This window comes from Pantherophis guttatus, chromosome 7 (genome assembly GCF_059756535.1).
Source record: "Pantherophis guttatus breed Tessera chromosome 7, ASM5975653v1, whole genome shotgun sequence".
NCBI lineage: Eukaryota > Metazoa > Chordata > Lepidosauria > Squamata > Colubridae > Pantherophis > Pantherophis guttatus.
In genome coordinates, this window is record NC_142069.1 from 87,814,835 (window position 1) to 87,829,234 (window position 14,400).

The 14,400-nt window shown below is 40.0% G+C and overlaps 1 protein-coding gene across 1 annotated transcript in view; it reads right to left on the minus strand.

Annotated features, from left to right (window-relative positions):
• Positions 1-1,740: 1,740 nt before the first annotated feature.
• REDIC1 (regulator of DNA class I crossover intermediates 1) overlaps positions 1,741-14,400 on the minus strand; it is a 30,715-nt gene continuing 18,055 nt past the window's right edge. Inside the window, exons 8-15 of the mRNA XM_087874334.1 lie at positions 14,279-14,345; positions 13,699-13,835; positions 11,760-12,256; positions 10,109-10,175; positions 7,950-8,010; positions 6,186-6,243; positions 4,646-4,728; positions 1,741-3,446 (exon numbers count right to left, since the gene is read on the minus strand). Coding sequence (XP_087730460.1) covers positions 2,928-3,446; positions 4,646-4,728; positions 6,186-6,243; positions 7,950-8,010; positions 10,109-10,175; positions 11,760-12,256; positions 13,699-13,835; positions 14,279-14,345 — 1,489 coding nt within the window. The 3' untranslated portion in view covers positions 1,741-2,927. The remainder of the gene's footprint in view (positions 3,447-4,645; positions 4,729-6,185; positions 6,244-7,949; positions 8,011-10,108; positions 10,176-11,759; positions 12,257-13,698; positions 13,836-14,278; positions 14,346-14,400) is intronic.

Below are 14,400 nucleotides of genomic sequence, written 5' to 3' on the forward strand. Positions count from 1 at the left end.
TAGCAATTGTCGGAAAGTCGCGAAAGATGATCACATGACTCCCCCGGGACACTTTCAGAAAGCCACGCCAGTTGCTGAGCGTCTGAATTTTGATCACATGACCTTGGGGGGGGGTATTGCAACAGCTGTAAGTGTGAAAAAACGGTCCTCGGTCACTTTTTCCAGTGCCGTTGTAACTTTGGTCACTAAATGAAAGGTTGTAAGTTGAGAACGGCCTGTAAATGTCTATACTGCTTCTTTCCCATCCTTTCACTAGCCATCCATCTCTCATTCTCTCTCTCTCTCTTGAGTCTTCAGAAAAGCAGTTTTTGGTTATTTGTTCTAAATTCTGCGTCTGCCGAGAAGCTGCAAAGACCTGTGAATGCTACGAGAGGGGATGGCAACAGGTTGGTTTTCTGCTGGAGAAAGTCTTAAAAAGAGCCACAGTACAATCAAGAATATACTCTGTATCAGGGGTGAAATGTAAAATTTGTTACTACTGGTTCTGTGGGCGTGGCTTGGGGGGGTAATGTGACTGTGTGGGCGTGCCCAACTTTTTTTTTTTTTAACTTTTCAAAGCATTTTTTCTAATGCCTTGAAAAGCCTCTGCCGATCAGGCAACTCAGCTGGGATCGTCAGAGACTTTTCAAAGCATTTTTTTTACCACCTCTTCGGCCAAGAGGTTGCAGAAAAAAAATGCTTTGAAAAGCCTCTGACGATCCCAGCTGAGCCGTGCGATCATCAGAGGCTTTTTTTTTTTTTTACTTTTAAAAGCATTTTTTCGTTGGAAAAGTTTGTAGAAAAAATGCTTTTAAAAGTAAAAAAAAAGCCTCTGATGATTGTACGGCTCAGCTGGGCATGGGGGGGCGGGCGCAGGGATTTTTGCTACCGGTTCTCCGAACCACCCGCCACCAGAGCTACCGGATCAGGCGATCTGGTCCGAACCGGGAGCATTTCACCCCTGCTCTGTATGTGGATTGAATGCTTCGTTTGGCAGACTAGCATAGCTAACATGTTCAATAAGAAACAACTACAAGTATTCCTCAGCTAATGGCCGCAATTGAGCCCAACATTTCTGTTGCTAAGTGAGACATTTATTAAGTGAGCTTTGCACCCATTTTATGACCTTTCATGCCATCGTGGTTAGGTGAGTCACTGCAGTTGTTAAATTAATAACACTTCGTTGTTAAGCGAATCTGGCTTCCCTGTTGACTTTGCTTGTGAGAAGGTCACAAAAGGAGATGACTTGATATACACACACACAACCAGTTGCCAAGCCTCTGAATTTTGACAAGGTGACCATGGGGATGCTGCAACTGTCGTACGTGTGGAAAGCGGTCGTTAGTCACGTTTTTCAGTGCTGCTGTAACTTTGGACGGTCACTAAACGAACTGTTTATTTTTTATTTATTTTATTTATTTTGCTTTAATTTATATGCCGCCCTTCTTCGGAGACTCAGGGCGGCTTACAATGCGTTAAGCAATAGCCTTCATCCTTTTGTATATTTATACAAAGTCAGCTTATTGCCCCCACAAACTGGGTCCTCAATTTACCTACCTTAGAAAGGATGGAAGGCTGAGTCGACCTTGAGCCTGGTGAGATTCGAACTCGCAGTAATTGCAGGCAGCAGTTCTTAATAACAGTGCTTAGTCCACTGTACTACAGGCTCTTCTGTTGTTAAGTCGAAGACTTTTACTTTAAAATCGATGTTTATTTTAGTGAGATTTGGTACTTTAGAACACAATTTGAAAAACACAATTCTTGAAGGCGTGTTTTCCTTTAATAGGTCTCTCTCTCTTTCGTTATCCAATGGAATGATATCGACAATCCTAAGACTCTTCTTTAAAATTAGAAAGGAAGCTTCTTTCAACCACAGCTAGTCCAGGTTGACCCACAAGGAACATGGCAAACCAAAGGGGGGATGGTTTAAAAAGGGCTTATCAACCCACTTGTTCCAACAGTACAAATAAAACAAGCTGTCAATCCTGAGTTTGCAGGCAACATGCCATAACTACAAAGAAAACGACAGCAAATTTCAAAATCTCTTAAACCAGAAGATGCTCGATATAAAAACAAGAACTGGTGAATTAATAACCCCTGTCTAAAAGGAGGGCTGAAATATAACTAATCAGGAGCATTCTTAAAGCTCCCAATTTCCGAAATATTCTTCATTTCTAATATAGCTTCTGATAAGAGTTTACGATAAGATGGAAATCTATGGATCCAATCCCTCAATCTTTGATCCAAATGGGAAACCTGCTTCTTGACCTATGAATAAATAACAGGATGACGTGTGCCTTCTTCTCTTTCTTCTTGTACGCTTATTCATAGATTAACCAGGAAACTACGGTTTAAAGATGGTTTAAAAACAAATTGGCAAATGGGGCTCTGGGTGGGACTCTTCATCCATAATTTTCTGATCCAGACATCATTTTAAAATGAGGATTCCTTTCCTTCTGTTCCAAGCTCAGCTGAAGAGGACAAAATGAGCTTGCCAACAAATTCTGGCCGGCAGGACTCATTATGACAGAATTGGGCCACTGTGCATTGACTTCAGGAAGGGAAGGACAAAATGCAAATGTATTAAGTGCTGTTTTCACAGAGACATTTACATTAAACTGCGTTAACAAAAATGGAAGGCACAGGAAGAGATATTTAGTCAAGGGACGGAGAAAGGAGTTACCGAGAAGATGAAGTTAGTAAACCACTAGAGTAGCAATATTATATATATATGTAGTTTGAATCACTGTTATTATAGTTGCTTAATTCCCCAACGTTTCGCGACACCTGTATTTAAGTATCCCTCAATCTGTGTCATGAAATAGAGCTGGAAAATATATATGTCGGAAGGAACACATTAATTTAAGCTCCTTGACTGCCTTGTCAATAAATATGTACGTTCAGATGCAATTTCCCCCCCCCCTTTTTTTTTTATTTGTTAGACCGAGCTAGGCTGACCTTGCCGCTATGAAACCATCCATTTCGGGAGACAAATTCTCATTAGTCGGCAAAGAATTGCTATTTGGAGGCTGAAAGGCTGCACTATTTGCTGGAACGTTCTGCCCTCCAGTGGCGTCTACCTTGCTAGTCGAAGTCACCATTTCAGCACTGTGGGCGAAGGACAGCTCCTTTTTACAGGGGCACCTCTGGATGATGTCACACTGCACAGCTGCATTGGATTTTTCTACTGGCTCAGCACATGCCTCTGTTTGACATGAAGCCTCGTGCTTCCCCTTATCGTTCAGGCCTGACAACAGCAGTCCAGCTCTGTGCAACGTATTCTTTCTCGGAGTTACGGCGGATTTTGCCTGGGATCGAATATTAGCTGTATTCCGGTGCCTCCCATCGAATTGGCAAACATATTCTGATCTTTGATGTCCTGATCTTGAGCAGGGATGGCTGGAAGTCCTTGAATAGGAGACTTCAGAATCCGATGACGCTCCTTCATTGCCCTCCTCTGGTTTAGACTGTTGAAATAAATCGGAATCAGTCAGTGGTGAATTTTTTCCCTACCGGATCCGTGGGTGTGGCTTGGTGGGGGAGGTCCTGTGACTGCATGGGAGTAGCCAACACGATGTCACTCACGCCCACGCCCACTCAGTCACATGACCCACCACCACCAAGCCACGCCCACAGAACCCGGTAGGAAAAAAATGTGCGTATGAGCACGAGAAGGGCTCATGGTGAATACTGTGGCAGAGAGAAGCTGAACTTTTCTCCCTCCGTTCACAGCGGAGCTGCTGCTCCCCTTATGGTTCCCCCCCGGCCCCCTCCCTTTCGGGGGGGTCGAAGTACCTTAAAGGGACAGGCTGCAGCAGCTCCGCTGTGAATGAAGGGAGAAAAGTTCAAATTCTCTCTGCTGCATTTAACGTTGAATTCTGTGGAATATCAAGTGGCCGAAAGGGCCGAGCGAGCGGCCGGAAGAGGTGAGTGGCGATCGGGCGGCCGTGGGTGGGGCCAACCAGGGGTGATTTTTACTGGTTCGGCGAACTGATTCAAATCGTCCCTACCGGTTCGCCCGATCCGGTCCGATCTGGTCGAATTTCACCCCTGGAGTCAGTGTAATTCTTTGACGGTGGCCAATAAATCACTCTGGTTGTTAAGGAGTCCTTTTTATTGTTCGTATGACCCTTTCAAATATATATAAATGATGATATAATGGAAGAGAACTGTATAATGGAATAAAAATGGTAATATAATGGAAGAGAACCGATTCCAGCTTCAAAGCCCAGCCAATATTTTTTGTTTTCCATTACTCCATTAAGTTAGCTGGAAGTAATGTCAATGATGCTATTAGCTATTCTATTTTGAGCCACGGTGGCACAGAGGTTAGAGTGCAGTACTGCAGGCTACTTCTGCTGACTGCCATCTGCCTGCAATTTGGCAGTTCAAATGCCACCAGGCTCAAGGTCGACTCAGCCTTCCGTCCTTCCGAGGTGGGTAAAATGAGGAGCCAGATTGTTGGGGGCAATAGGCTGATTCTGTAAAACCGCTTAGAGAAAGCTGTAAAGCACTGAAAAGCGGTATATAAGTCTAAGTGCTATTGCTATTGCTATTTTCATGTGTATTATAGAGAGGGCTTCTATGCATTAAAATAATTTGCAGGAGGATTCAAAATCTGCAGCGTGCAAGTACTTGAACAACTTCAAGGAAGCCTTGTCCTCACCTCGTCAGAGGAAGAACTGGTATGTCGATCTGCTTGCTCTGGAGAATATGTGGGTGACTGGCTACTTAACGGGGAATCATCATCTGAAGAACAACAACAAAATTCCTGAATTTGTTTCGAGAAACTCTAAACAGTGATACAGGTAGTCCTCGATTTAGAACCACAATTGAGCCCAAAATGTCCATAGCTAAAAAAGGCAATTGTGAAGTAAGTCATGCCCCATTTTGCAACTTTTTTCCATGGTGGTTAAGAAATCACTACGGTTGGTAAGTGAATCATGCGGGCATTGAGTGAATCAGGCTTCATCCCATTGATTTTGCTTCTCAGAAGCTCCTTAGGAAAGTTGCAAAGGATAACTCCAGATGAAATGGGAAAACTCGCTGTGGCTTATAGCTTATTTCTGACTCTTAAAAACACAGGGATGAGGCATAGGAGGACCCTACTTCTGTAAGGCCAAATATGAATAATTTAAAATTATGAAAAGTTAATAACAAAACAATGAAGATATGAAATGGTTAATCACTGTATGATCCCTTAAGGTTGCGGCCACCAACCTTCTTACTCCATGGATTGGCGACAGCAGAGGGGAGGGGGGGAGAGGGATGGTTTTGTGCAGGCAACCTAGTTCCCGCGTGCGTGCAAATAAAGAACGCCCTTGCACGCTGCTTGCACGGCCCAATTCCCAATGGGCCACAGCCCGGGAGTGGTCCGCGGCCTGATGGTTGGGGACCCCTGCCTTAAAACAGTTCTTCCCAAACTTTTTCCTTCGTTAACAGGGGTGGAATTGAAAAATTTTAGCAACTGGTTCTCTGCCTAGTTGCTGGATGGGCGTGACCATGGGAGTGTGGCTTCCTGAACCATGGTGGAGGGGGCATTTTTGCCCTCCCCAGGCTCCGGAGGCTTTTGTTGAGCCTCCGGGAGGGCGAAAATAGCCTCCCCTGGGCTCTGGAGGCCCTCCAGAGGCTGGAAACGGGCCCATTTCCTGACTTCTACTACTTCTGTTAGGCCCATTTTTCACCCTCCCAGAGCCTCCACGCGGGCTCTGCACTTACCTGGCATCCAAATTGGGCCACGTGGAGACTCCTGGGATGGGCGGGGCAGGCGGGGTCAGCCAGTCCTTGTAACTACCATTTTCCAGATTAAACCAGATTTAAAATTAACATCCGGTTTGCCTAAGCCAGTCTGAACCGGCTGAATCCCACCCCTGTAATCGTTATCCCAAAAAGTTATTATCAGAAAGTTATTTTTATCCAATGTAACACGACCATCCCTATTGCGATTGGGTGATGGGTTTGGATGTCATGATCTCCCCCCAAAAAATCACTTTTACCCAATTTTGGATAATTCACCCAAGTTTGGAAGATGTTCTTTAAGATGACTTAAAAGTACCTTACTCATCCTGTTAGATTTTTCTATTCTTAAAGAAGATATTAAAGTCAAAGAACAGAAGGTCTCTTTTTTCCTTCATCATTAAATTTAAGACAGCTAAGATACCTAAATGAGAAGAGAGCTATTCATGGATTTCAAAATTAAAACTAACCGTTTTGCCTGCTTTGCTTCCAATGCTGATCAAAGTCACTGTAAACTTCCTTATCCAGCTTAAAAAAAATTAAAAAATGGTATTAGTATAATTTTTGCCACAGCTGCTTTTATTTAGCTTCTCTTTCAGAACTTGACATCACGGTATAAGTAATTTGCTCAGAAATGTTCTATTGTTTACAACATAATATAGAAATAATTTTTTCCTTACATGAAGGAAATGCTGTTTCTCGGTGAGTTAGTTCAACTACAGGTAGTCCTCGACTTACGACCACAAATGAGCCCAAAATTTCTGCTGCTAAGTGAAGCAGTTATTAGGTGATTTTGCACCATTTTACCACCTTTCTTGACACAGTCGTTAAGTGAATCACTGCAGCTGTTAAGTTAGTGACATGGTTGTTAAGTGAATCTGGCTTCCCCGTTGACTTTGCTTGTCAGAAGGTCGCAAAAGGGAATCACATGTCACCAGGACACTGCAACCGTCATAAATATGAGTCGGTTGCTAAGTGTCTGGATTTTGATCATGTGACCATGGGAATGCTCCAATGGTCGTAAGTGTGAAAAACAGTCATAAGTCACTTTTTTCAGTGCCGTCGTAACTTTGAACGGTCCAGTAAATGAGCACTATTGTAAGTTGAGCACTATCTGTATGCCTGTCGCAAGAATACATTTTCTGAAGTCTTCACTAATGTAATTACACAATCATTCCAATTAAGGGAACCCAAGTTTCTTTCCTATTTGGTTTAGGATTAAAATTGCCCCATCTGGTTAGCAAGAAACAGCAAATGTGTCTTCTCTGCTGATCGTACAAATGATCTTTTAGTATGCAAAGGGCAGATTGTTTGGCATCTGCTGTGTAGCTGCTGACTGCTCATATGCTCTGCACGCAAATCGGCTCGAGAGGTTATTTGTTTTATATAACTCAGCCTTGTTCCGGTGGCAAGCTGACAAAATGTAAAACAAAAAACAGAATGTAAAAGAGGTGTTGAAACAGTACGGAGAAGAGCAAGGAAGATGATAAGGGTTTCTTTTAAAAATGCTCCTATAAATAAATAAGAATAATTGTTTTAGAAATAATCACAAGCAGCGGGGAAAATGTAACCAGGCAGCTTTCTTTGAACGATCGCTTCTCATCCAAGAAGCTTCTTTGGTTCTGACTGGATTGTGGAGAATGGAAGGATTTATTTTCCTTGCAGACAGCAGCTGGTTATTTGCATCCTTTTAGAGAGTTATTGAGGCCACTTGGAGGCTTGTCTGTGTCTTCGGGGTCACCTGTGTAGTGTAAATGGGTGTGGACCAGTGGTGAGATTCAGCCGGATCTATCCAGCTCACGCGATCCGGTAGGGCCGGTGGCAGAAGACTCCGCCCACCCACCTGGACGTCATCATGTTCCGTTTTTTTACTCTCTGCGCATGTGCAGAAGACTCTGTGCATGTGTGAAGGAGGTGCGCACACTCATATTTGCGATCCGGTAGCGAAGGTAGGTGAATTTTACCCCTGGTGTGGACTGAGAACATAGACAAACCTCCCTGATTCCCTACAAAGAATGCAAATGACCAGCGGTCTGCAAGGATTATAAATCCTTCAATTCCCCACCATCCAGTCAGAACTGAAGAAGCTTCTTGGATGAGAAGCAGAAACGTCTTCAAAGAAAAAAATGAGAAAGTCCAGTCGCCTCTTGAAAAAGCACCTTTGGGACAACCATGACCTGAATGGTTGAGAATCTCCATAGACATTTCTTTGAACAACTTATATCAACTTTTACCGTTTCATGCTCGAAAATCTTCAAATAATCCATATCGGGATCTGAATGGCCTTTCTTCCTGCTGGAAAATAAGCCAGATTTATTCCGCAAGTTAAAAATATCAATGTTAGGGTACAATATAGTTTAGGAAACTTAAGTAAATTAGGTAAGATATAATTCAATCCTTGTTCTTAGCAAGTTCATCTCATAAGCACCTTCCGCCGCGCGCTTAAAACGTTTTTATTTCATCAAGCTGGCCTGGCCTAAATCTTCTCCCTTTTAAATTTTTTTAAATTTAAATTTTAAATACTAATTTTAATTTGTTTAATTATGGGATATTTTTAAAATTGAGCCAAATTGTTTAATCTGTTTTAATCTATTTTAAATTTTGTATTCTTGTGTTTTATCTTTTGGCTGTTCACCGCCCTGAGTCCTTCGGGAGAAGGGCGGTATAGAAATCTAATAAAATAAAATAAAAATAATAAATAAATAAGCATTCAGTAAATATCTGACACCTTTTAGAACTAGGAAAATCTAACAATAGGAACTAACTATTCTAATATGTTCGAAGAATACAACCCCTGAGCCACGGACTGATACTAGTCCGTGGCCTGTTAGGAACTGGGTTGCAGGTAAGCGAGTGAAGCTTCATCTGTGTGATCTATGTCAGGGGTGAAATGCTCCCGGATCAGACCGGATTGGCCGATCCGGTAGCGATTTTTCCCTGTGGTTCAGCAATCCGGTAGCAATCGTCGCCCGGGTGTCATTATTTCCTGGTTTTAACCAGGAAGTAATTTTTTTTGCATGCACAGAAGGTGTGTGCGTGCATGTGACACACACGCATGTGAGAGAGAAGTGAGAACTTCCGAACTAGTAAGGAAGGTAAGTAGATTTCACCCCGATCTATGTTGTGTGTGGAACCATCTCTCCCCGCCTCCAGTCCGTGGAAAAATTGTCTTCAGTGAAACCCTGGTGCCAAAAAGTTTGGGGACTGCCCCTTTACAGTATAAAATATAACACAACAAACACAACAGTAATGCTGAGATAAATACTTAGGCCCTGACCTAATACATAAAAATGTATTTGCTAGCAATAGGCAAATCTATTTTCATTTCTTATATTTAAAGCATTGCTATTTTCATCCTGGATGAAAGAAGAGTGGAGAAATGTTGTTGCAATAGAAGAACCGATGTTGTCCTAAATACAACATATTAATGGATATCATCCACGTCCTCTAACTTTTTGTGGTTCAGGACACATCATCCAGGCCAACTGCACAATGACTGCAAAGTTGGCTTGGAAAACTAAATCAGCACTGAAGAATAGTTTTCTTGCATAATAGGTGCCAGTAATTAATATCATAGATATGTCTCCTCAGCTTGTGCCTTCCTTCTTTCCTTTCTCTTCCTTCCTTCCTTCCTTCTTCCTTCCTTCCTTCCTTCTTTTCTTCCTTTCTTTTTTTCTTCCTTCCTTCCTTTTCTTTCTTTCTTTCTTTCTTTCTTTCTTTCTTTCTTTCTTTCTTTCTTTCTTCCTTCCTTTCTTCCTTTCCTTTCCTTTCCTTTCCTTTCCTTTCCTTTCTTCGTATCCTGCCTTTATGATTTTTACAAATAATTCAAAGCGGCAAACACATCCAATACTCTTCCTCCACCTTTTCCCCACACAACAACAATCCTATGAGGTGGGTTGGGCTGAGAGACAGTGCCCGGCCCAAAATCACTCAGCTGGCTTTTGTGACTGAGGCAGAACTAGAACTCACTGTCTCCTGGTGATTGGCCCAAAGTCACCCAGCTGGCTTTCCTGCCTAAAGAGGACTAGAACTCAGAATCTCCCAATCATTAGGCCAGAACCTTCACCACTGAACTGGATCTCTTTATAATAAGATACATTAAAATACACTTTGACTGTAAGTAATCAAAGCTAGTCGTTTAGTCTATGAAAATAAATATTAAGGTGTAATAGTTCAGCATTATTTTGAAGTAATTTTGGAACAATAATTTTGGAAGGCAGAAATTCTGTGCATGTGGGCATATTAGAGCTGCTTTCCTGTAATCAGTCTTCGATCATGCTTACCTCATATCCATTTTATAAGAGTACTTTCTCATGAACTATGTGAAAAATCCTCATTCTGTAATACCATTCTTTACGTGAATGAAACTCTTTTTTTAAAAAAAAAATCTCACCTGTTCTTTAAGTAGCTCTTTATAGGTTTTGGTGCCTTAGTATATTTCTTTTGGTTTTTAAAACCTCCTGCAAATCAAAACAAAAGAAAACAAAAATCTTAAAAATACATTTACACGGCAACGTTAAAAAGAACACACGGACCGTAATTCAGCGGTGTGTTTTTCCCTCCTTCAGCAACTTCTCCATTCATTTCAGTCACTTATAAGTTCACTAGCCTGCTACTAAAATGAAAAGGGAACCTCCCCTAATTTCTACAGAAACATTCATTTTTATGATCATTTATGTGGGGGCACCCGCCCTGTGGAATCAGCTGCCTCCTGGAATACGATTGATCCCGGACCTCCGGATCTTCCGTAAAGCCCTGAAGACGTTTTTATTTCATCAAGCCGGCCTAGCCTAAATGGTTTTTAATTGGGATTTTAAATTTTATGGATTTGGGGTTTTAAATTGGGTAGCCAATGATTTAATTCTTTTAATTATCTTAACTTTTGCATTTGTATGTTTTTTAATTTTGGCTGTTCACCGCCCTGAGTCCCTTTTGGGAGAAGGGCGGTATACAAATTAAATAAATAAATAAATAAATAAATAAATAAATAAATTTATAGATCAAAATATATTTCAGTCGTTTAATTTAACATGACACTAATTAATCAGTTGGGCCCTCGATATTATAAGGCATGTTTTTAATTCTGCTTTCAAATCTGTCAAATGCTATACGTACACCGATATTATTGGAGAGGAACTGTCCCAGTCAAGGAGGAGGGATCAAACGGGGAATTAGCCTGGACTCATTATGTAAACACAAAAGGGCAAGATCTCCCTTAAATGCCTTTGAGCCTTATAAGGTCTCTCTCAGGCGAATCTGCCAGTTTGGGAACATTCCTGTATTATAGGCAGAGAACAATAAAGTAGCTACTTTGAACTCTACGCTGATTTGATTGTTTGTGCCTGACAGATAGTCAAAACATTTTAAAGATAAAGTCCTCCAACATCCCATGGAGAAGAATGAGAAACAATGTCAAAAAAGGGGTAGTTTGGTTCTCATCTCATTCAGGTTTCATAGAACAAACAGGCCGATTTTTGCGATACAGAAAGAGATTCATTCCTCTAGGCCGAATCTTCAGGATCCAAGCACAACTGCATTCTCTCTTTTTCCTGGTTAATCATGGTTGCCATTTACATGCTTGGGAAATCATATATAATATTGCTCCTATGGCTAGTGGTATTATTTGAATGCAATATATTGCAAATGAGTGCAATGATGCACCATCTGGATCCCGTTAAATGGCTGGTATGAAAGTGTGTTCTCATCAGGGTGGGGCTTATTGTTTTATTATTTTTATTATTTTTATTTTTTATTATTTTTATTGTTTTTATTTTTACTTTTATTTCTTTTATATTGTGCTTCTATGTTTGAGAGTAGGCAGCAATATACGTTTTCTAAATAAATAAATAAATAAATAAATAAATAAATAAGTAAGTAAATAAATAAATAAATAAAATATAGCTCAGCAAGACATCCCTGCAATGTGTAACATTAAATGCCTGCCTTAATAAAATTAAAAAAAAACATATTAATCAAATGTTAATCAACCTCTTAAACATAAAACCCTCCTCGTTACATTTGCCACTTGCACTGTGGATATTTACCTATATTATCAAAGAACGTAGTAAGTTTTTGCTGATCGGATAACTCTACAGGATTTTTTTTCTGGATACTGCCGTGTTTGAACTGATTCCAGTTTGGATTCTGGTTTACTGAATTTAAGCTTCGGTTGTTAAGGGAGCAAATCATCTCTGGAGCCGTGAGGATGCTTGAGAGGTCCCTCTCAGCTACACAGTGGGCAGGACCTATCATCTCATGCATTTCTTCACCGTCATACAGGCTGGGTTTACCGAATATTTCTTTTGCATCTCCAAAATCTGTGAATAGCTGGTCAACATGGCTTTTGTTAGCAAAAGAGCAGTAAGATTGAGAAGGAGGAAACGTCAGAAATTGATTTTCTTCTTCAAACAAACTTGCAATTGGCTGGAACTTTGCATCTTGGTTAGTCTTTATCTGGTCGTTTATAGTATCAAACAATGATTCTTCTCCATTTGCTTGGCTCTTTCCAGAATCCTTATCAATGGAGATACCGTATCCTGGACTTGGGGAAGGAAAAAGGGTAAAATGTGAATCGCTGGTATGTCACAGACAGTGTAAGGTTTTAAATTTTATTTTTTACTTAATATGAAAGATAGACTTCTTGCTCACATGACATTGTGTTGGGTTTTAGAATTCTGCAATAATTATAGATTTTTATTCTTAAACAAAACTGGAAATCTGAGTTTCCTATATTTCATTTGAAATATTGCTCAATAACTGTGATTACCCAGTCTAACCAATGTATGTCACTGTGGCTCCATTAATGTCAGGAAAAGAGGAGTAATAAAAGTCACAGGAAATGATGTCAGAGCATAAAATACCTAATGAAACATCTAAGAGTTTTGAAATGTTTTGATTTGGACCATCACTGGTGTTATACCTAATATTTTAAAGAAATCAAATAGAACCAACAATACTGTATTTAATCATCCATTCATTTATCTGAATGTGTATATTTCAGAAAAAAGAATTACCATACTCTGTCACATTTGATAATATTCTCTTTAATTTGGACATTATTTAGGTAGTGCTCAAATACATTTAGCTTTAGGTATTTAAGCTCATTTGTAAATACAATAGTCCAGCAAGGTAGCACAATTCTGATTTCTACATCAGACATGGCTGCAAGTGTTTGTTTATTTTCAGTAAAACAGGTGTCAGGTTTCGATGTCATCTCAAATAAATTGCATTTCCAAAAGATGAAATCTTTCATTTATTAAGCATGACAATCTGTCCCCGATTATGTCGTAGCCAACACTGACTTCCTGACCCCAAACCTTCCCTTTCCGTTCCCCAATTCTCTGCATCTCACTGGCCATCTTCCAAGTCACTCTCCCCATATCTACTACTTCAGCTCCCAGGAATGTCCCCCCTCCCAGTCCATCTCCTAGGTGATATTATCTTCAGGGAAAATAAGCAGGTGAAAAATCAAATGTCCTCTTGCCAGCTGCCCCCTCTTCTCCTCCTTATGTCAGCACTGGAACGAATATAGTTTGGAGTGCTGACATCAAGTCACTTTTTGGGGACTGAGGAAAACTATAGCTTGATCTGTTTCCTGCATATAATCTCAAACAATAGCATAAGATTTCAACAATATAATTGTATATTTATGTGAAATAAAATGAAATAATAAGTGATTAACCCCCACTTTTTATAAGAAACTGTAACTTTATTAAAAATAATATAGGAAATACTAATGCTCTGACGGTCATTTCGAAAAATCCTTTCTTAGTGAGCACTTAGAAGCCAAGAGAAACATATGTGGCAAATTTCAAATTTGTAGGCTTTACAGTTCTGGAGATTTTGTGATGATGCGTGAGTGGTATTTCGCTTTTATATATATAGATTCACATGGAAAAAACACTATTACAAAGCAAGGGGTTTCCCCCACAGATTATGCATTTAAAAGTACAGCAATACAATTGATAAATAATCTATTTTTACCTAGTCAGTTGCTGGAAATATAGACCAACGGGTGTTTCTGAATCTGATGCAGAGAATTCTTCTGGCCTGTATGCTGTCATAGAAAGCCAGAAGTCTTCATCTTTATTATTATTTACTGGCCAAGAAGATCCTAACTCCTGTCAATACATTAGAAAAAGGCTTCAAGACAGATTAGACATCTTCTAAGAAATTTGTTCATTTTATAAACTTTTTTGACTTTAATGATAGGAATACCTTTTTTCTTTAGAGAAGAACTGGCGAACTGAAACAGTTTATTCTTTTACTTCATGGAATTGTCTAGTAATATGCATGAAGGAATTTATATCCTGTATTTTATTGGGAGGTTTTTTTGGGGGGGGGGTGTCTTTTATTTTACTGATGGATTTGTATATCATTTTAGTATTGTTTTGAGAAGGGTGATTGACTAGAGCTCTACAATGAAGACGAGGCTTATATTAAAAGTCTTCTATTCTACAAGCTGACATTAGAATTGCTCTAAAATTCATGCCATAAATTCAAACCATTGTGTTATGTCTGACACAGAGATACAAGTGATCGATCTTTCCTGAAAAGACCTTACTTCAGAATGAATGCTGGCTTTTTCAGAGAGGTATTTTCTTCTACTATCCAAGATTTCTTCTTGTATTCTATGAAGAAAATAATTTAAAAAGCAAAGTAAGTCATTGGTGTATTTAAAAAAAA